Source organism: Cydia splendana, chromosome 7 (genome assembly GCF_910591565.1).
Source record: "Cydia splendana chromosome 7, ilCydSple1.2, whole genome shotgun sequence".
Taxonomy (NCBI): domain Eukaryota; kingdom Metazoa; phylum Arthropoda; class Insecta; order Lepidoptera; family Tortricidae; genus Cydia; species Cydia splendana.
Genome location: NC_085966.1, coordinates 21757588 through 21779177, shown reverse-complemented (window position 1 = coordinate 21779177; position 21590 = coordinate 21757588). Strand labels below are relative to the sequence as shown.

The 21590-nt window shown below is 37.1% G+C and overlaps 2 protein-coding genes across 2 annotated transcripts; both read left to right on the top strand.

The window, feature by feature from the left end:
* The first annotated feature begins 1607 nt into the window (after positions 1-1607).
* LOC134792353 (membrane alanyl aminopeptidase-like) lies at positions 1608-13303 on the top strand. Its single transcript, XM_063763631.1, has 15 exons — positions 1608-1750; positions 3816-4369; positions 4448-4615; positions 5141-5458; positions 6989-7172; positions 7469-7713; positions 7960-8152; positions 8508-8697; positions 8811-8911; positions 9050-9226; positions 9604-9794; positions 10205-10372; positions 11001-11147; positions 12341-12410; positions 12821-13303. The coding sequence occupies exons 2-15, from the start codon at positions 3816-3818 to the stop codon at positions 13136-13138; spliced, it is 3024 nt and encodes a 1007-aa protein (XP_063619701.1). The 5' UTR covers positions 1608-1750; the 3' UTR covers positions 13139-13303.
* A 379-nt stretch (positions 13304-13682) lies between these two features.
* Positions 13683-21007, top strand: LOC134792346 (membrane alanyl aminopeptidase-like). The gene is made up of 15 exons (XM_063763617.1): positions 13683-13688; positions 14495-15048; positions 15145-15312; positions 15468-15785; positions 15885-16068; positions 16363-16604; positions 16788-16980; positions 17294-17483; positions 17933-18033; positions 18135-18311; positions 19004-19188; positions 19372-19539; positions 19963-20109; positions 20213-20282; positions 20690-21007. Exons 1-15 carry the CDS (start codon positions 13683-13685, stop codon positions 21005-21007), a joined length of 3021 nt encoding a protein of 1006 aa, XP_063619687.1.
* Positions 21008-21590: the final 583 nt, after the last annotated feature.

The following is a 21590-nucleotide window of genomic DNA, read 5'->3' as shown; positions in this document are numbered from 1 at the left end:
AACGTTAACTACGAAACAGGTCAAAACCTGCACAATGCGCACCTGAAGAACCGAAATGTAGGTGTAGTTCCGCCGGCCGGATACCGGATATTCGGCCGATGGTCAGGCCAAATATCCGGTATCCGGTATCCGGCCAAAGAACTATCCGTTGCATCTCTAATAATAACATAAACAATACCTTTTCAAATGTAGGTACATTACACAGGCCTTAGGATATATTTTTTTACAACAATATTCACACACGAAGTTTGTTCAAGGATATTTTCACTGTAACCTGTACATCCGCGGTATTGCATCTGACTCACACACAGAAAATTTTATTTGGATCATAACTATGGCAAAATATAAAATATACCTGCTTAAATAAATATAACTTCTTCATTTTCTGTTCCCTTTTGAAAATTTGGGGTACTTGAAGTAGTAAAACATATTATTATGTTTCATTCTTAAAAGTAAAAAAAAATACAAAAAAAATTTTTTTTTAATTACACAAACGGGTCTACCGCGATATAATTTCATTGATTTAATTTCGTGACCACAGCTGGTGCAACTCAGCTGAAACGTCGGAATTAAAGGTAAAAACAATGAAATTATATCGCGGTAGACCCGTTTGTGTAATTAAATATGTGTACAAAACGCGAGAGTTTAAAGTGTTAAATTTTTTTTTTTACACTTTAAACCTGTCGATGCCACTTTATTGAGAATCACTCTAGGAGTACCTATTATAAGTTGGATTTTTGAGAACTTTTTAATAATAATTACATTAGGGAGAGCGACATCACGATCGTTATTTAATTTTTGTTTGTTACATCTTGATGATATTTGGCTCGTTTCTTTGGACCTAACTACGGTGCAATTTCGCTTATATTGTAAGTACAGAATATAGAACTTTATCTGTCCACTATATTGACAACACAAAATAAAAACGGCTCAATTACGATACATAAGCACAAACTTGTTGAACGTATCCTCACGAGTATTTTCACATTCATAGGTACATTCGGTAATGAGTAATAGTTCATTTATTTTATCGAGATTGAGTATTTAGCTACCTATCGGAACAATTTCATCAGTGTCTTAATTAAAATTTAATGATTTATAGGTACCTCCATGCTTAACCTCTTGCCGTCCTATAAAAAAACCATCCACTTAATTGAATTTTGAGAAAACTGAATTGCATTGGTCTTTCAGTTTGCTTTGCAGTTTTCATTTTGTGAATCATCACGGCGCCACTAAACATTTCTTACATATTTATAGCAGAGAAAAGTAAAAATACATATACCTACACTTAACCCCCAAATAAAGTGCTTCAGTGTATTATTGAGTACCTATGTAGACTTTGAAAAGGCTTGAGTGTCTTAAAGTGACAGTAGTAGACTGAGTATCCCGCCAGATTTTAAGTTAGATTCTGAAAGTACATAGGGTACAAGGAAAAAGAAATACATGTGAACTTAATTAAAAACGGGTAAAGTGCCTGCATTGCTTTCCGCCGGGTAATTATGCTCTAAAACTAAATCTGACTGTAATTTTGAAAAAAAAAAGTGTTAATTATTTCTTCCATTACAAAGTGATTAGGTTTTGGCGTCACATCAAATTATAGGTACCTATACCGATGGCAGATAAAATATGGTGGTGATACACTATCGAAGCCGATTATATCGGGCATGATTACCTATATTTTAATAATTGAGATTAAAGTAATCCAGTCGCTAGCTTGGCACGTTGCAAGGTGCCGGCTCTACGAGGAAAGGTATGATATTTTCATTAAACTTTACTTCAACATATATAATGAAGCATTCTTCTTCTTCTTTTTAGACCTCGCCAATCCTTGAGATGTAGGCCTCCTTCAATTTTTGCTATTCTGTTCTATTTTGTGCTCTTTGTACCCATTTTGATCAAGCTGTTCTTTTGATGTTCGTTGAATAAAGCTTACAAATTGTCAATTAGGGTCGGTTGCACGAAACCGTATGTCACCGTTAAAGCGCCCGCAATATTTTATTGTATGGGATGTTTTTATAGATCTCTGCTGCGTGACATTGATCAGTCTGTTGCAACTGGCCCTTAATTTTTGTCAATGATGGTTACCAATTCACCAAAGCTGACGTGAAGTTCGAATAAGTGTCTATAAGTATGTGTTTCAAGATCATTCATTCATTCATAATGTGTCCATGCAATTCTGCAGCTCCTTTACAAGTTTACATAATTTAAGAGGTCACTCACAATACCACAGGTTTCTTTCAATTTGCTCACGCCAGCTTTGAAGAAATAATCTGTAGGTATTTACGGTCAAGTTTAATTTCTGTACCATTTCGTACCTTGTCACAGTGACAATAGTATGAGGCCCCTAACGACTTTCATATTGCTTGTCGCTGTGACAAGGTACGAAATGGTACCTACTGTAATCATTGACTGTACCATGAAAGCTTCAGGATCAACAACATCGTAACTTGATCTTAACTATGGGGCTATTGATAAATTACGTCATTTCAAATTTGGGGACATTGGACATCGGATGATGGTAGCATGACGTATAGGAGGAAACGGGGTCAGTCGGGGTCTTTATTTTACTGGGTTGCATTTTGATTTTAATTTTGCGGGTAAAATTACCAAAATATCAATCTACCTTCCGGAAAGCTAGGGCTTAATGATACGGATTTTAGGTTATTTTCTATCTTTTGATGGTCGATTGTGAGGAATGAAATGGAAATATAATATCGAAATTCTGTCCTTCAAAATTTTTCTTTGGGTTATGTTCTTGAAACAAAAAGCGCTGTAACATCAATAACAACATCTTAAAGATTATTTCCGTAAGGTGATAATAATATTTGGATTCAGACTTCTCGTGAAGTCTCGCTTGCAGTAGTGCTGTGCAGTATTGCTGCCGACTGCATTACTGTAGAAAATACAATTATCCGATCATGAATACTGATTTTGTCACTTACTGCAACAATAGCAGCTGCAACAATTGCTGCCGATAGGGCACCAATGCTGCATTGCTGCAGGAAATGTCAAACTTCAGGATCTTTTAGTAAAATGTACACCTATAAATATAATTGATTGTGTAATCACTTTATTGCACTGTTATCAATTAGATCATATCGATACGTTTGGCAAAATTACTCTTGGCATTAACGTCAATGTTATTGATTAGCCAGTCTTATCATTAGTAATTTTTCACTTAATCATACTAATAAAGATAATGGTGTCATAAAAATTACAGGTAGGCTAAAACGTGTAGGTACTAGTCGTCTCGAATGATCGGCGATGTCCTAAGTCCATACGACCAAAAGTACGTAACAATTACAGTTGTCATAAAAAATAAATGTCCTAAAAAACCTGACATAATCGATAATCACGTAGGTATTATCTACTCTCGGAATTCAAAATTAAAAAAAAATATATATATCAATTTTTTTTAAAAACACAAGTAATAAAATATAACACCCTTTAATAAAACATAACTTTCGCTTTCCTGTAGTTGTTAGTTGAGGTTTCTGAAAATCCTGACACTCGACAAGGCCCCGGCAATCCTGACAAAGGACAAAAAGTCCTGACGAGACGTCCTGACCTATGACCCTAGTTACGACCAAACTACTAGCAGCAACACTCTGCTAATTAGTGATACACAGCTGCTAATTTAGAGTACTTAGCATTCCTGCAAAAAAGTTGGTATGCACTGCACTTGCAACGGTGATATATCAACTACCTACTTACTTTGCCAATAGATCAACCTTCCGAAACGCTTAAAAGACATTAATTACAACTTAGAAAACAAAGCGACTTAAGTTATTTATAGTAATATTGTTGATCTTCAGATGGCGGCTATGAAACTTCTAGTCCTCGCCGTGGCGTGTTACTGCGCCTACGCCATTCCACAAAAACAATCAAAGTTGAAAACAACGATCTTCGGTGATGAAAAACTAGAAGGAGAAATCTTTGAAAAATATGATGTAGCAGTTGCCTACGACGAAGAAGCGGCTTTGTACAGACTGCCCACCACCACTAAGCCTACTCATTACAACATCCTTTGGGCCATGGACTTCACCACTGACCCACAAACCTTCGCTGGAACAGTTGAAATTCTCTTATACGCCACCCAAACTGAAGTTAACCAAATCGTTCTCCAGTCTGCGGATTTAACTATCGGCACTGTAACACTAGTACAAGACACAACTTCTGTCCCTGTTACGTACGTGGAAGAACCTGAGTACGAGTTCCTAAGGATCAACCTCGTCACTGGAACTCTCGCCTATGATGCCACAAATCCTGTCATTTACACTTTGACCATCACTTTTGAGGCTCCTATGCGTGATGATATGTACGGCATTTACAGGAGTTGGTTTAGGAATAACTACAACGATGAAGTCAGGTAAAACTTCTGCTTTCTGTTTTGATTAGCTTTACAAAATCTTAAATGTTATCTATAACGATAGGTTGCATATTTCAGCTGGATGGCGAGCACCCAGTTCCAGGCAACGGCGGCCCGCAAGGCTTTCCCTTGCTACGACGAGCCCAGCTTCAAAGCTACTTTCGATGTCACCATCAGACGCCCGACCGCGTACAGCAGCTGGTCGGCTACTCGTATCGCTTCAACTGTAGAATCTACCAATATTCCGTAAGTATTCTAATTGTAACTAACTCTGTAATGTAAACGTACTATTAGTGCTCGACATGTTAATGCTCAATAGATGACACCTTGCTGTCACCTCTATTGACAATGACTTAAGTTTCAAGGTATGTACTGGGACCGCGTCGAGTACGTTTACCTTGTTAGTCTGAGACATTGTTATACTTTTGTTTATCCAATTTGGTTTAGACTATCTTAATCATAGGTCATCTTTGGTACAGATGTAGTGCATAATTATTTCCCATCGTATTTTCACGGAAACTTACGAACGTGTCTTGCTATTTCAGTCAGTTTCGGTACAAAAAGTACTGACATTGACTGAACTAGCATGACAAATACGAACGTTTCCCAGAAATTACGACGGAAAACAATTATGCACTACATCTGTATATAGAACGATCCCTTTAATAAAGAAAAACGTATCAATACATGGTATCGATATAAATTTCACTTAAGACAAATATATGACAATTTTTATTGAAAGTTTCATTATATATTTAATTTTACTTACAGTGGCTACCAGGATGACATTTATCACAGAACACCTATCATGTCAACTTACCTCTTGGCTTTAATCGTTGCTGAATATGGCACTTTAGAGGTTACCAATGACAACGGCGAACTCATCTATGAAGTCATTGCCCGTCCTAGCGCTCTTTCCACCGGCCAGGGACAGTACGCTTTGGAAGTGGGTCAGGAGCTTTTGGCTGAGATGAATAACCACACAGACTACGACTTCTACAGTGTGGCTGACCATATTAAGATGACCCAGGCTGCGATTCCTGACTTCTCCGCTGGTGCTATGGAGAACTGGGGTTTGCTAACGTACAGGTAAGGGAAATAAGGTCATCATTAGGTTCTGACTTAGCTTAAAAATAAATAGTGGTCAATAAATCGCCCTGAAAAGTATACCATATGGATATCCATCGCCAGTTTAAGGCCATTGTGCATGCACGGCACAAGGCACGACACGACGCGTGACGGCTATATAGACGAGCTGCCGTATTACGAGCTTTTTTCATACTATGCTATGCAGTCCGTCGGCAGACTAAAAATATATGGGATTTAAATGTGCCACATCAAGCAATTTAATCATAATCATAATCATAATCATAATCATAATCATAATCATAATCATAATCATAATCATAATCATAATCATAATCATAATCATAATCATAATATCTTTATTGCGTTCATGTTAGTACATAATTATGTACAAAGAAATACAGGAGAAAACTTACTAAATTATGGCGCAACATGAGACCCCGTTAGGGTATTGCAAAATTATAACTAAAAACTTACACACAAAAAATCTATACAATAATAAATACATAATATATATTTTCAAATTGTTAACAAATTTACCACATTTTTCCTCTTTGGTTATCTCTTTAGGGAGGTTATTGTAAACTCGTATGGTTGTCATATGAGGGCTCTTACTACTCTCTAAGAGCATAGGTGAAACTAGGTAGTTTTAAAGCAACTTTTTCTACATGCGCTTTCCAATTCATGTTTTCATCAACAGTTATACCCAGCAGACTACAATTGTTTATTTGTTCAAATTGGAAATTTAAATATTGGTAATTTAATTCTAGTGGTTCTCTCTGATAAGGTCGAAGATGAATTAAATTTGTTTTTGTTAAGTTTAATTCAAGGTTATGATCGCCAAGCCAATTAATTATGATATCGAGCGTAGTATTTAATTGGAAAACTGCGTCATTTTTATCCTGGCTAGATAATACTATGTAGATATCATCTGCGTACATAAAACACTTAATATTATTTGTATTCAATATTTTTGGTAGGTCGTTCACGTAAATCAAAAATAAAATGCACCCCAATACGCTGCCCTGTGGGATAGAGAATGAAATTTGTCTCTTTTCCGATTGTACTTGTGCTATAGTGTTCGTGTTTTTATCGTAATGGCTTATTTCAACGTACTGTACTCTATTATATTTTCCAAGTAAGATTTATTAAACCAATTATGAATAATACCACGGACTCCTATCCCATACAGCTTATTTAGTAGGATGTTGTGTTGGCCCGATCATATGCTTAAAAAATAAATAAATCTGTAAACTATTCAATCCTTCGAAGTTAATTTTACTTCGCTAATCTTTGTTAAAGTTAGACCAAGAAAAGTCTGCAGCGATTTTGATATCCCACGCAGTGCAAGTGTAATTTTTACGTCATAATTTCATAGAAGTTTGTTACCTCGTATTATGACGTAAAAATAACACCTGCACTGCGTGGGCTATCAAAATCGCTGCAGACTTCTTGGTCTAACTCTACCATTACCCAACTAATCGTAATCATTACTTATTTTGGTACCTTGTCATCAAATTTGTAACTTTACAGGGAGGCCTACCTCTTGTACGACCCCGATCACACCACCAACAACTACAAGCAGCTGATTGCTTACATTTTGTCTCACGAGATTGCTCACATGTGGTTCGGAAACTTGGTCACTTGCGATTGGTGGGATGATTTGTGGCTAAACGAAGGCTTCGCCAGATACTACCAATATTTCCTTACTCACTGGGTAAGTTTATTCGTATTAAATTCGAAAGTAATTTTCGCTGAAACTTAAAATTTTAGCTATCTTTGTGAGGCCAACTGATGGTGCTTATCATGCTTATCACTTCTCATTCAGTTCTCAGGGTTCTATGTTACATTTTCAAGATTATTAAAAATCGACTTAATGTCATTATTACAATGTTCAAATTTCGGTCCGATAAAAGTTTAGTAAAACATAGAACCCTGTAAAAATGGGCCGGCCAGCGATCTTGTAAATTTCGACATTTGAGTTACTCAAAACATCTGCACAATCATTTCCAGGTCGAGGATTACATGGGTTTGGAGACCAGGTTCATAATCGAGCAAATGCACACCGCTTTGCTCAGCGACTCCACTGCCAACGCTCACCCCTTGTCCTCCACACCTGGTATTGGAAGCCCCGCGTCCGTCAGCGGCATGTTTACAACTCTGTCATACAACAAGGGAGCTGCAGTCATCAGGATGACTGAACATCTTCTTGGCTTTGAAGTTCACAGAACCGGCTTGAGGAATTACTTGAGGAATAAGTATGTAATCAATGTCTGGCAGTCAGGCTTAGCAATTTCCTGTACCTATGCTTTGAGACCAGCACTTATTTATTTTTTTAAACTCGCTGCTTTGTGTTTTAGTTTCTTTGTAGCTTCATGTAGAAAAAAATATCTTCCAAAATGATAATTTTAGTAGACATCGGCATTTTGGAATTGTATCATGATTATCATGAAATATGAACTGTTTACAAATATCTGTTTATTGACTGACTTTGTTGTTAACAGGCAATTCGAGACTGCTTTCCCAATTGATCTGTTCACTGCTTTGGAAGAGGTTGCCCAAGCCGCTGGTGCTCTTAGCGAGTACGGTCCCGACTTCTCTCTGGTCGAATATTACCGATCCTTTACCTATCAAGCTGGACATCCCATACTTTATGTGCAAGTCAACCACCAAACTGGCGATATGACCATTCATCAGGTATTATTTATTATTTTAAGTGTCAAATATTAAGATAGCAATTGTACGTATAACAACATTCGTTTAGATTCAGTTATTCGTTTCATTTCGTAAACCTATACAAATGGTTTCTTTTAGAGTTAAATAAATTTGAGGAAAACGCTAATTATGTATTGTTATTATTCTCTATGTCTAAAAGTGTCGATTTTGTTAATCAAAAACGATACTCTCTAAAACTATCTTTTTCTGTGTCTTGGGTAAGGTGCTATACCCCCGAAATAGATAACGCTCGTTGCATTTGCCCTTAGTATTTTGTCAATCACGTAGGTATTTTTCCGGTGCCACATTTTTCTTCAACAACGCTATTGCTTTTCAGCGCCGATTCGATATCAACAACGGGTACCTAGACGTCAACACGCAATGGATCATCCCAATCAGTTTCTCCAGCGCCAGCGATCCTGACTTCAACAACACCAAGCCCACGCACATTATCCGCAAGGCAGTCACTGTCATCAACCGCGGCTCCGTCGGCGACGAGTGGGTTCTGTTCAACAAACAACAGACTGGTACGTTTGCAAACAATTTCTTTGGCATTCTGTACATTATTATTGTAAAGCAAGATGATTTGATTGATACTTTATAATAGTGGATAGTATGCTTAACTTTTTATTGATTTCAGGTTACTACCGTGTGAACTATGATGACTACACTTGGGATCTCATTACTGCTGCCCTAAGAGGAGAAGCAAGGACCCAGATTCATGAATACAACAGGGCGCAGGTAATCAACACAACAAAAGAGGCGTTATAATATGTTTATGTAATATATATTGCCATTAGGTACTTAAAAGAGAAGAGCTAGTTGGTAGAAAAACAAATATTTAGATACAATTATACTAATATAATTATTTTCACACAGATCGTCAACGATGTCTTCCAATACGCACGGTCTGGCATCATGAGCTACACCAAGGCTCTGAACATCCTCTCCTTCTTGGAGTTTGAGACCGACTACGCTCCTTGGGTGGCTGCTATGACTGGTTTCACCTGGCTCAGGACCAGGCTGACTGGCACCATCTACTTGGAACCTCTTGAGGTAAATCCCATTTTACCCAGAAATTACATCGGGCTGAACTGCAGAAAACGAAACGTAAAATGGACCCATGATTTGCTGGCTCACATAGAGAGACACATATTCCATGTTGAAATTTTTTGACACTTCATCTTCATTCATCAGTGCCACTTATTTATGAATTCTAATATATAAATTGTCTTGAACAGAACAGAAGATTATCTGCTTATGCTTGTAGATCAGTACAGTTATTACAATTCGATTTATAGGGTCACATTTGAACAGAAAGGTTCTTTATGTTATTCTTCTCTTCGTTGAATTCAAAAACTGATTTCAAATTAAAAGTAATAACATAATAGAGATTATGATCTTATTTGTCTTAAGTTTTATCTTGTGTTTAGGCTTTGATCGCTCAATGGTCTACCGCCGTCATGGCCGATCTGACCTACTACCCGAGTTCGGACTCCGAAGAATTCATGAGATCCTACCTTCGGTGGCAACTGGCTCCCATCATGTGCCAGATCAACAGGGATCCCGCCTGCCGTGCCGCTGCTGTCAGTCAGTTCAACGCTTTAAAGACCTCCAATGTTGAGTAAGTCTAATTATCCGTAGCTATTAAAATAAGACCTCTTTTTTTGTTTATTCTCATACAGTCGCAATGTTCTTGATGTAGAGCATATTCTAAGTATGTAGTAGTTTATTTATGTCTGAGGATCATGTCCGTGATCGACACATATACAATAACTCTCCAAGCAGTCCGAATTTTTGATATATGTACGGACTGGATAAGGCTACATTATAGTATCTGTCGTGATAGCGTTGCTCCTGCTCATTTAAATTGGTCCTATACAGTGATCATATTCTAAACAGTACAACTTCTCCAGACAATGCTTAGATGAGCATTAAAATCTTCAGTTTTGTTAGGTCCTTTATGCTTGGTAAAAATTGTATATTTAAATGTTCACTGACAGTTTTATTTAAATCATATTTCCTAATTTACAGGGTTTACCCCGATAATCGCGCATATGTATACTGCAACGCTCTTCGCGAAGGTACTGAGGAAGACTTCTACGTTCTGCGCACGCGCTTTGTCACGCACAACGTTTACACTGAGAAGATCCTCCTACTTCAAACTCTTGGCTGTACTCGCTCCGCTGATGCTCTCAACGTGTGCGTACATTTTTCTATTGTACCAATTAACTTTATTTCAAAAATCTTGTTGATTAAGAAAAAACTTCATCTATCGTTGCTCCAGGTAAACAATGAAGTATGATGATGAATGGAGGAGGATGGATTTATTTCAGTTTATAATGAAGGGACTCACCAATAACGCGTACCTACTGTAGCACGCCAAAAATCTCCTCTTATTCGAGCTCTAAAATTCCTGCACGCGCTTCTTTCGTGGGGTGGGAGTGATTTATTTGCAAGTCGATGGGCGAATATATGTAGCATCTGCCTGAAGTATTGTGAGGTGACGAATGGGAGTGGGATTTTATAAACCTGTTTTTGTAAAGTATTGTGTACCTTAGCTAAGGAAGTTGACTCTAAATTGTACAGTGATTTGATTTATACTGTTAGATACTGTATATGCATTTTGTTTGAAAATAATTTACTATTAAAATATGTAAATGATCTAAACTGTAGACGACGCATTTATACAACTATACAATCGTTGTTGACACAAAATATCGTATATTAAATAAGGACCTATATACCTGACACTAAAATGTAAATTCATAGTGAAGCTTGTTATCTGATTCTTTATTAAGGAGGAAGTAAATGATATTTGTCTTTCTAGGTTCCTGACTGACATCTTCGAAGATAACCAACTGATCCGTCGTCAGGACTACACCACTGCTCTAAACACCGCCGCTGCTGGCAATGAAGAGAACACACAGATTTTCTTCAACTTTATTCAAAACAACTACGAATTAGTCCTCCAGGCGTAAGTTTTCTTTCGTCTTCTTTTTTATTTGTTTCATGTTTAGTTAGTTTAGTTTATTTATCTCAATATACAATTTTCATACAGGTAAAATATACATACATTTCAGCTTGTACTACTTGTCGTATGATGATCGTTTTTCAGAATAATAATAAGAATTAGAACCGAACATCAAAACATAAAATAAAATAAAATTAGTACATAACAAATCAAAAAGAATTCAAATCGAAATAAATTAAAAACGTCAAAATGTCACAATAGTAAAAAATATAAAAAATAAAACAATGTCAATAGAAAAATTAAATCAGTTTCAGTACTAGAAAGTACAAATCATAGAAAATGATGTCAATAAAAAATTAAAATTAATACTAAGTCTAAAATAATATAACATAATAAAAACAATTTTTAAATAGATCTAGTACTGTATAGTACGCATCAATGTCAAGTATCTAATATTTATTTAATTATCTGTATATATTCTTTTACGGAGTAAAGTTCCTTTTCCAACAAAAGGCTCTTCAGTCTGCGTCTAAACGTTTCCTCATTAGTCTCCTTTTTCAAGTCGACAGGTAGGTGTTCATAGTATGTCGGCCCTATGACTCGTGCGTTTTTTGCTTGCAGTACTGTGCGACGCGGCACTGTCCGGAGTTTACCCGTACTACGTAGGTACTTACCTATCACTTCCACTCGCTTATACTGTCCTAGGTTTCTTCGTGTGTACATAATTACCTCGAAAAGATACTGAGAGTAGTGTGTCATTATTTGGTGTTCAGAAAACAAGGTTTTGCAGGACTGTCTCTGATTAAGACCGAGCATTGTCCGCAACGCCCGTTTTTGCATACGTAACACTCTCTCAGCATCAGTTGAGTTGCCCCACAGAATAACACCATAAGTCATAAGCGAGTGGAAATGGGAGAAGTATGCTTGCCTCAGCGCATCACGGGAAATCAACGGCTTTAGTTTACGTAGTGCGAACACTGCACTACCAAGCCTGTCGCACAACGAGTCCACATGGTGTTTCCAATTTAAAGTAGGGTCTAGCGTGAAACCTAGGAACCTACACTTGTCACTCATCGGTATTGGACACTGAATGTTCACGCCCGAGACGCACCTGCCAGAGAACAGCATTACGTTTGATTTGTTCATGTTATTGTGTTTGTGTGTCTTTGCGTTAAAATGTACCATTTTATTTTCAGGTACCCCAATATTGCTACTCCATTGTCTTACGTGTCCAGTAGGCTGAGAACTGAAGCTGAAGTTGATGCGGTTGGTATTCCTAGTGTACCTAATAGTGCGACAGTTGTTGACTAAAGTATCTCATTATCTCATTAATAAGCAAAGGCATTAGGTACTCTTAACTATTAATCGAAAATAACGCTTATCCGAAAATGTAGTATCTCTTGGTATTTTGTAGTTAGATAATTCTTATCAATTCAAATCATAAACAACACAAATTTATGATTTAAATTCTTTTTTAATCCTTATTAAGGTTCCCCTAGGATTTTTCACAACTTTGAAATTTTGTTACAAAATACAGTCAAAATCTTTTAATTATCATTATCTACTCAACCTAAAAACTTAAACTTAGTTAAAAAGTTGTTTAAATTTTCGAATACGATCAACGCTAAAGTTTTTTTTTTAAATCTTAACGGTCAATTAAATATTTCTTTCACTAGTTCCAACAATGGGCGACCCAAAACCAGGCTCTCCTGGGTACATCGTACCAGGTCGTCATGAACGGCGCGGAGTCCGCCAGGCTATCCATCCAATGGACCGCCGGCATTGTCAACGACGTCAACACCTTCCTCACAGCAGGCTACCAGCCTGTGCTCACCACCACCCAGCCGCCACCCACGGAAGCACCCACGCCGGATCTTGAACCTATGCCTGAGCTCATCCAGCCTGAAACACCAGACCTCCCTGACTCTGCTGTCACCTCAATCTTATCCATGACCGTGCTTGCCATGGCTGCCGTATTCCATTATGTTGTATAATGAAATCCCATCTTAAAAACTTGCAAATAAGATTATGTGTCATTCAGAAACATTTGTAAGCATTAAATTAGGTACGTCAGGCGTTACCTGACTTATGTCTTGTGCCTTATAATAATTAAGAATTGATTGTAAATATTATTTAATTTATTGAATAAAACTTTTACTTAAATAACTAAAGTAGTTATAACTTTATTTTTGTACTTTCGGTTCCATAGAAATCATACCCTTCCTTCATAGAAACTCCTATACAGGGGGTCAAATCTGTGAAGCTCTTTGAAGTCTCCGTCATTATTAATGTTTAATTTTATAGGTCTGTCATCAAACGATACTATACATTAATAAATGTGACGTTTCACGGGAGGTACCTTAAGGCGATCGGCGCTTACGTCGCGTAGCACCGTAATGGTATTGAAGCATCGTTAATAACAGTATAAGCGTTAACCGCTAAAGGGTAATTTACATATGGAACGTCACAAATAAGAATTGTTTTCCTAGCATTACTGAAAACAAAAAGAAAATTGTAACAGAGTTTTTGATTGCGCCCATGAGGGTAACATAGCATATCTCGATATTAAACTTTCGTGAGACATATTTTCGTATAAACATGACATAACATATCTATAGGAAGGATATATTATTTAATGTATATTAAGTTTATTGTATTGATGGGTTCATTGATTTAGTGTTTCAGACAGTTACAGTACAATAAATGCCTTGATAAATTTTAAAATCCATATGATTGCAAAAACAAGTATTATAAGAGAATATATCGTTGATTAAATTTTATCAATAATTCTGAGTTTCTTTATTACTTTTCAAAGTTTCCTAATTTTTTTGAATTAACCAGTGAATGAAGAAGTTAAAATAAAATAAATATATCGATGTATTTTGTTTAATCCTTATCAAATAAATGTTAATCTATACCTAACCTAACCTATGTAAATCGTATATGAGATTATAAAATTATCAGGATTATCATGGATAATGCCATTCCTTGGTCCTAATCAGTTTCATGACAACTCGGCGGAAAAATGGTAAGTTTTGTGTTATAATTAGTGAAAATAAAATATTAAGCATGTACTCTTTTAAATTATAAATGATCAGCAATAAGAAGTATCGCCGCTGGTTATACTATTCGCATACTTTAGTTCTACATTAGAGTATGAGTAGTTTAAACGACTTTGCTGAATGTACTTACGTACCATTGCTCACACTCTGAAGTATCCATCGGTGGAGCTTATGCCTTTTGTAATAAGGTCCACTGATGAACAATTATTAAGAGTGTTGTTGTATGTACTATAAATTTTTCTGACTTGGTTACGAACTCATTATTGATTATTTTAATTGTATGTTTAGTTGGTGGCCATGAAGCTCCTAATCCTTGTTATGGCATGTTACTGCGCCAACGGATTTCCGCAAGAACCTCCGAAGTCAAGGAACACAATCTTTGGAGACGAGCAACTACAAGGAGAAATCTTTGAAAATTATGGTGCAGTCGCATTTGACGATGAAGCAGCGGCGGCATACAGACTTCCCACTACCACTAGGCCTACCCATTACAATCTTCTTTGGATCATGGACTTCACATCTGATCCACAATCTTTCAGTGGCATAGTTGACATTCAATTACAAGCAACTGAAGCCGGAGTTAACCAGATCGTTATCCACTCTGATGACCTAAATATCGGCTTTGTAACTCTATTACAAGGCACTACGTCTGTTCCTGTTACGTTTGAGGAGGAACCTGCCTTCCATTTCCTTAGGATCAACCTCAGCGCCGGTACTCTTGCTTATGATGCCACAAATCCTGTGACTTACACTTTGACCATCACTTTTAGGGCTGAGATGCGTGAAGATATGACCGGTATTTACAAGAGTTGGTTCAGAAACGACTATAACGATGAAGTTAGGTAAGACTGCCACTTTTTATGTAGGTACCTAATACGATAAAGTTTCTTGATTCTTAATGAATGTCATGTAATGATGATTGAATGTTTTTGTTTCAGCTGGATGGCAAGTACACATTTCCAGGCGACGGCAGCTCGCAGAGCATTCCCTTGTTACGATGAGCCCAACTTGAAGGCTACATTTGACATTACTATTCGACGGCCAACCTCGTACGGTAGCTGGTCGTTAATGCGTCGTGCTTCAACCGTTGATGTCACTGGGACTCCGTAAGTGCTTTCTTCTGTACTGTAAACAAATGATAGTTTGGTCTGTGTAAAGTGACTTATCATCTGTGATTCATCAGCTATCAAAAATAATATCATGACAGCTTTATTGTATTCGCTGGTTTCTCATCTGTTATTTTCATTATGAAATCTTACAGTGGCTTCCAAGATGACATCTACCACAGAACACCTATAATGTCTACTTATCTTTTGGCCATGATTGTCGCTGAATATGACAGCCTAACTGTTACCAATGACAACAACGAACTAATATATGAAGTTATTGCCCGTCCAAACGCTCTTTCCACTGACCAGGGACAGTACGCTTTAGAAGTGGGTCAGGAGTTGTTGGCTGAGATGAATAATCACACTAACTATAACTTCTACACCATGAATGAAAATATGAAGATGACCCAGGCTGCTATCCCTGACTTCTCCGCTGGTGCTATGGAGAACTGGGGGCTCCTTGTTTACAGGTAAGGCGAATATAATTTTCTAGTTGCGAGTAGTAGAGTAGAGTAGAGTAGTAGCGATTTGTAATCTTAGATCGGGATTGTAAAAATATTATTTCCCAGGGAGGCCTACCTCATGTACGATCCTGCACACACCACCAGCAATTACAAGCAGCTAATCGCCTACATCTTATCTCATGAAATCGCTCACATGTGGTTCGGCAATTTGGTCACTTGCAACTGGTGGGGTGATTTTTGGCTGAATGAGGGTTTTGCCAGATACTACCAATATTTTCTTACTGACTGGGTAAGTCCAATTTTTTGAATTTTGAGCACCGTGAGCTTTCGAAAGGTGTCAGTGTTATGTCCTGGATATCTCTTTTGCGAGGCCAACTGACGACCATAGTCAGGGAGTTTTAATAATAACTTTTACTAACAAGTATTAAATTAATACATCTCTTAATTATCTGAACGACACCAAAAGATTAGTTGTAAATGGTCAACAACAACAACCTATCGTGACGTTAGAGATATCAGGACAAATAAATAAATATATTAAAAGAGTTGCGATACCGCCTATATAAAACCTGCATATTTCCAGGTCGAAGATTACATGGGTTTGGAAACCAGATTTATAACAGAGCAAGTCCACACCGCGTTGCTCAGCGACTCTGTGGCCAGCGCTCACCGTTTGTCCGAAACTGGCATCGGCGACCCGGTGCAGATCAGAACCATGTTCTCAACTCTGTCGTACAACAAGGGCGCCGCAGTTATCAGGATGACTGAGCATCTTCTTGGCCATGATGTTCATAGAGCCGGTCTGAGGAATTACCTGATTAATAGGTAAGTACCATCACGCTCCGCGATTATTGCGCCATTTAGGGTCCTAGTGGTTGTTCAATACTTACGCTATAGAATTTCCAATTTAGCAAGAACCTTAAATTGCGATAACAGACATAAACATTTTTGATTTCATTTATGATTTTAACTTATGATCTCGTACTGTTACTGTGTTTCTCCCGACAGGCAATTTAACACTGCTGTCCCGATGGACCTCTTCACTGCTTTAGAAGAGGCTACCCAAGCAACTGGTGCTCTTGCAGAGTACGGACCCGACTTTTCTTTGGTTGAATATTACCGTTCCTTTACCTATCAAGCCGGACACCCAATACTTTACGTGCAGGTTGACCATCAAACTGGTGATATGACTATTCATCAGGTAAGAATTCATTTATTCTGTCATCATTAGCTTCATTACATAATTTGCATGTTTTGAATTCTTGCGAATCTAATTAAATTTTCTCTATGGGCGTAGGATTCCAATACCATTTTAAAGCTCTAATGATGATTTAGGTTGTGTGAATGTCTCTTTTTATTTCATAAATCTGTATAGGTATAGGCATCAAAGGAGTTTCAATGGCTGACAGGTATTTTTAGGCTTTAATCCTCAAGCGGTATCAGATGTGTCTGTTAGTATTTGACACGTTAGAAAAATATTGTATTCCATACATCATTGCTGTCTTTGTTTATAGCGCCGATTTGACCTCAACACCGGCTATTCCGACATTAACTCACAGTGGATCATCCCGATTAGTTTCTCCAGCGCCAGCGATCCTGACTTCAGCAACACCAAACCCTCGCACATTATCCGTAAGGCGGTCACTGTCATCAACCGCGGTTCCGTCGGCGACGAGTGGGTGCTGTTCAACAAACAACAAACTGGTATGTATAAAAATAGGATTGATAGGCTCCAAAAGGTATAACAGTTAATGAATCATCCAGTTCATATTTAATATGTTCTTATCTAAGCCTTTGGGTACCATTTACAAAAATAGAGATGTCTTTAGTCATTAATATTTAGTTAAGTATAAAGAAAATGCTTTTTTTGGGGTCCCTTTGTTTCCCATAAAGTTTTAAGTCATAATGTATTGTTTGTCATATTATCGTTAGTCATAAAACTGAAACCGTTAACTTTTCAGGACTTTCGTAAGGTTATTCTATAGATAGGTTAGGTTAGGTTAGTTTTATGGCTATCCTGAAAAGTTACACGTTTCTGAGAAAAACCAATTATGACTAACGAAAATGCGGACAAACAATACATTACTTATGACTTAAAACTATTTGGGAAACAATAGAGACCCGCTTTTCTTACCATCGTAATTTTATTTCAGGTTTCTACCGCGTAATTTATGATGACTACACTTGGGATCTTATTACTATTGCCTTAAGAGGAGAGGCAAGAACACAGATTCACCAATACAACAAGGCTCAGGTACTCAAAAGTGCTTTTTTCAAATGAAAAATAACAGCCAAATCGTATGGCCTTAAGGGTAAATTGACAAAACGTGACACTTGCAAAAATATTTTCCACAGGTCGTCAACGATGTCTTCCAATACGCACGTTCTGGCATCATGAGCTACACCAAGGCCCTCAACATCCTCTCATTCTTAGAGTTCGAGACGGACTACGCTCCTTGGGTGGCTGCCATGACTGGCTTTACCTGGCTCAGGAACAGGCTGACTGGCACCATCTACCTGGAACCACTTGAGGTAATTATGTTTTTTACAAAAATTGAGAAAGGTATGTTGAGATGGTTTGGACACGTGGAAAGAATGAGTAAAAGAAGGCTAACTAAGAGAGTGTATAAGGGAGAAGTAGAAGTGGGAGTTGGAAGGGGTAGACCTCGGCGACTTTCTCTGATCAGATCGGGGAAAGCCTGAAGACAGTTCAGGTCAAGAGCACCCTAAACCGGCGAGCGTGTATGAGGAACGAAGAAGGAAAAAAAGCGAAAGAGGTATATGCCAGGATCGTAGTAAGTGGAAATCCGTGGTGTCTGCCTACCCCTCCGGGAAATATGCGTGATTATATATTATGTATGTACGTAGAAGGAACTGAACTTTTTAGGCTTTGCACCATAGTTTTGAACGGACTCAGCTCTCATTTCCTATCTCGATCTCTGCAAAATCTGTTGGCAGTTGAGGACAAAAACTGAAAGTCTCTCTTGGTGGAAATGCACCACCATTTTACTCCGGTCCACTCAGTCCGTTGCCTTCGTTTCCGCACATTATCCTTTTTTGGTGGTAATTGGACATTATAGGATTTATAGGGCGCGTATTGTTTATGTAACAACTAGCTCACACCCTGTTCAAATATATAATAGGTAGATACGATCGACGACGATGTAGATTGTCTCAAGGTCTATTGGCTGAAGGATTTGTCTTAAATTCAATCTTGTCTACAGGCTGTGATCGCTCAATGGGCCACTACAGTCATGACAGACCTTACCTACTACCCAACTTCAGACAACGAAGAGTTTATGAGATCCTACCTTCGCTGGCAACTGGCTCCTATTATGTGCCAGATCAACAGAGATGGCTGTCGTGCTGCTGCGGTCGCACAGTTCAACGCATTAATGTCTGGTGTTGAGTAAGTCTTGAGTCTATCTAAAATGTCTTTAATAGAAAAATAAATATAAGGTTCTAAATTTAAAATTTAAATTAAAATAAAATTAATAAATTTAAATTCAAAATTTTCTGTCACCATATTTTTTCACAAAATGTCACATGTTTTTAGTTTAATGTTACATAGTGAAATTCCTTATATTTACAGAGTGTATCCCGATAATCGAGATTATGTATACTGTAACGCTCTTCGTGAAGGCACCGCGGAACATTTTAACTTCTTGCGCGATCGCTTTATCCAGCACAACGTGTACACTGAGAAAATCCTCATTATACAAACTCTTGGCTGTACTACTTCCGCTGATTCTCTTAACCAGTGAGTATTTTGTTTTTCCCTTGTACTGTTTATATAAGTTGTTACAAAAATCATAGACTTTAAAAAAAAATGGTTGTCTATAAAGTCAGTTTACGGACGATAATTTTGCGTGATAACGTCATAAGAAAACATTACCATTACATTACGTAACGTTACCATGGAGATCTGTCCACAACGTGACACCTTTTCGTGCATGCTACCGGTGTTCATCGATTTATAAGACTTTATCACGTCAAAAGTTAATTATTTATTCACGATTTTTAGCATCTTACATTTGTGCCTTTAATTATAATGGTAGTTATGTTAATATTCAGCATCAGCTTTTGGAGCAAATTAAATTATTGTATCAAAATATTCTGGTTTCTGTTTTTGTTTCACCACTTTCAAAGGAGAAAGTTTGCAATAATTGTTATTTTTTTGCAGGTTCCTTACTGACATCTTCACTGATAACCAAATGATTCGAAGTCAAGACTACACCACCGCTTTGAACTCCGCTGCTACTGGAAACGAAGCCAATACACAAATAATATTCACCTTCATCCAAAACCACTACGATTTAGTCGCCAATGCGTAAATAGATTTCTTTATTTTCGCTTTCATTTGTTTCAAGTGATTTTTATAATGATACGTCATTATTCATTTGTCTATACCTAAATGTAACTTTTTTTTTCAGATTCGCCGATATTGCTACTCCTTTGTCTTACGTGTCAAGTAGATTGAGATCTGAAGATGAAATTGTTGCGGTTGGTACTTTTACTTTGATTAAGCCATTCGTTTAAATTAATTTAAATTCGATTAAACTAGTGTAATGTATAGATTACATATACACAGTCGTATCCTTAATCGTGGAAGATATTCATTTAATTTATGTTAATCTATTGATTGCTTAACATAATTTTAACGTTTATATGGTATAAGCGGTAGCTGTATCGATGACAATAATATATCTTCTTTAACGACGATTATTATTAATATTAATATAATAAACGGTTACATCAACATAATACAGTATGGCTTAAGATTCAAGTCTTGAAATATAGCTATCTGAAGAGTTATTTTTGTACAAAAACTGTTCATATTCGCCAAAATAACTATGATCAAGGGAACATGTCTACTGCAATCCTTACTAAATAATAATGTTGTTCATCAGTTCCAACAATGGGCGACCCAAAACCAGGCTCTCCTGGGCACATCGTATCAGAGCGTGATGAACGGAGCCGAGTCCGCCAGACAGTCCATACAGTGGACCACCGGCATTGTCGCCGACGTCAACAACTTCCTCACAACAGGCTACCAGCCTGTGGTCACCACCACCCAGCCACCGCCTACGGATCCTCCCACGCCGGATCTTGAGCTCAGACCAGAACTCACTCAGCCAGAAACTCCTGAGCTCCCTGATTCTGCTGTCACCACATTTTTATCCGTTTGTGTTATATTTATGGCTGCCATTTTCAATTACATTCTATAGATAAAACTATAAGCTTAACAATAGTAGTTTATACAGGATTTTTCTGAAGTGCCAAGTAAGTTATGTTATAGTCTGTACGTCGGCTGTGTCGGGGTTATGCTGACCTACACCAATAATTAGTGCCTTATGATTATTTAAGACTATGATGATTGTAAATATTTTATAATTGATTAATTAAAACAATTATAGTGATACTATCTAGTTTATTTTACCTCATCTCATAGCATTTGATTAAAACTACACTTTATCAAATCAAATCAAATATAATTTATTATCAGGCAACTAAGGCCCATAGATACATACCTTACAAACTAACATACATACAATAGTAAAATGTTACAAGCTAAAAATTATTATTATTTATTAAAATTATTTATTTTATTATTTTATATATATTTTTTATTATGATTTTCTTTATGTAAGTGACGAAGTATTTTATGACACCATGGTACTAAAGTAGGTAACATTAGGTAGGTAGATACTTTTCATCTAGTTGAGAATATAGCATATAGATCATGAGGCAACCATATTGAAAAGGGTTGATAAGAACCACTGAATATATCTCAAAAAAATCCTGAAACAT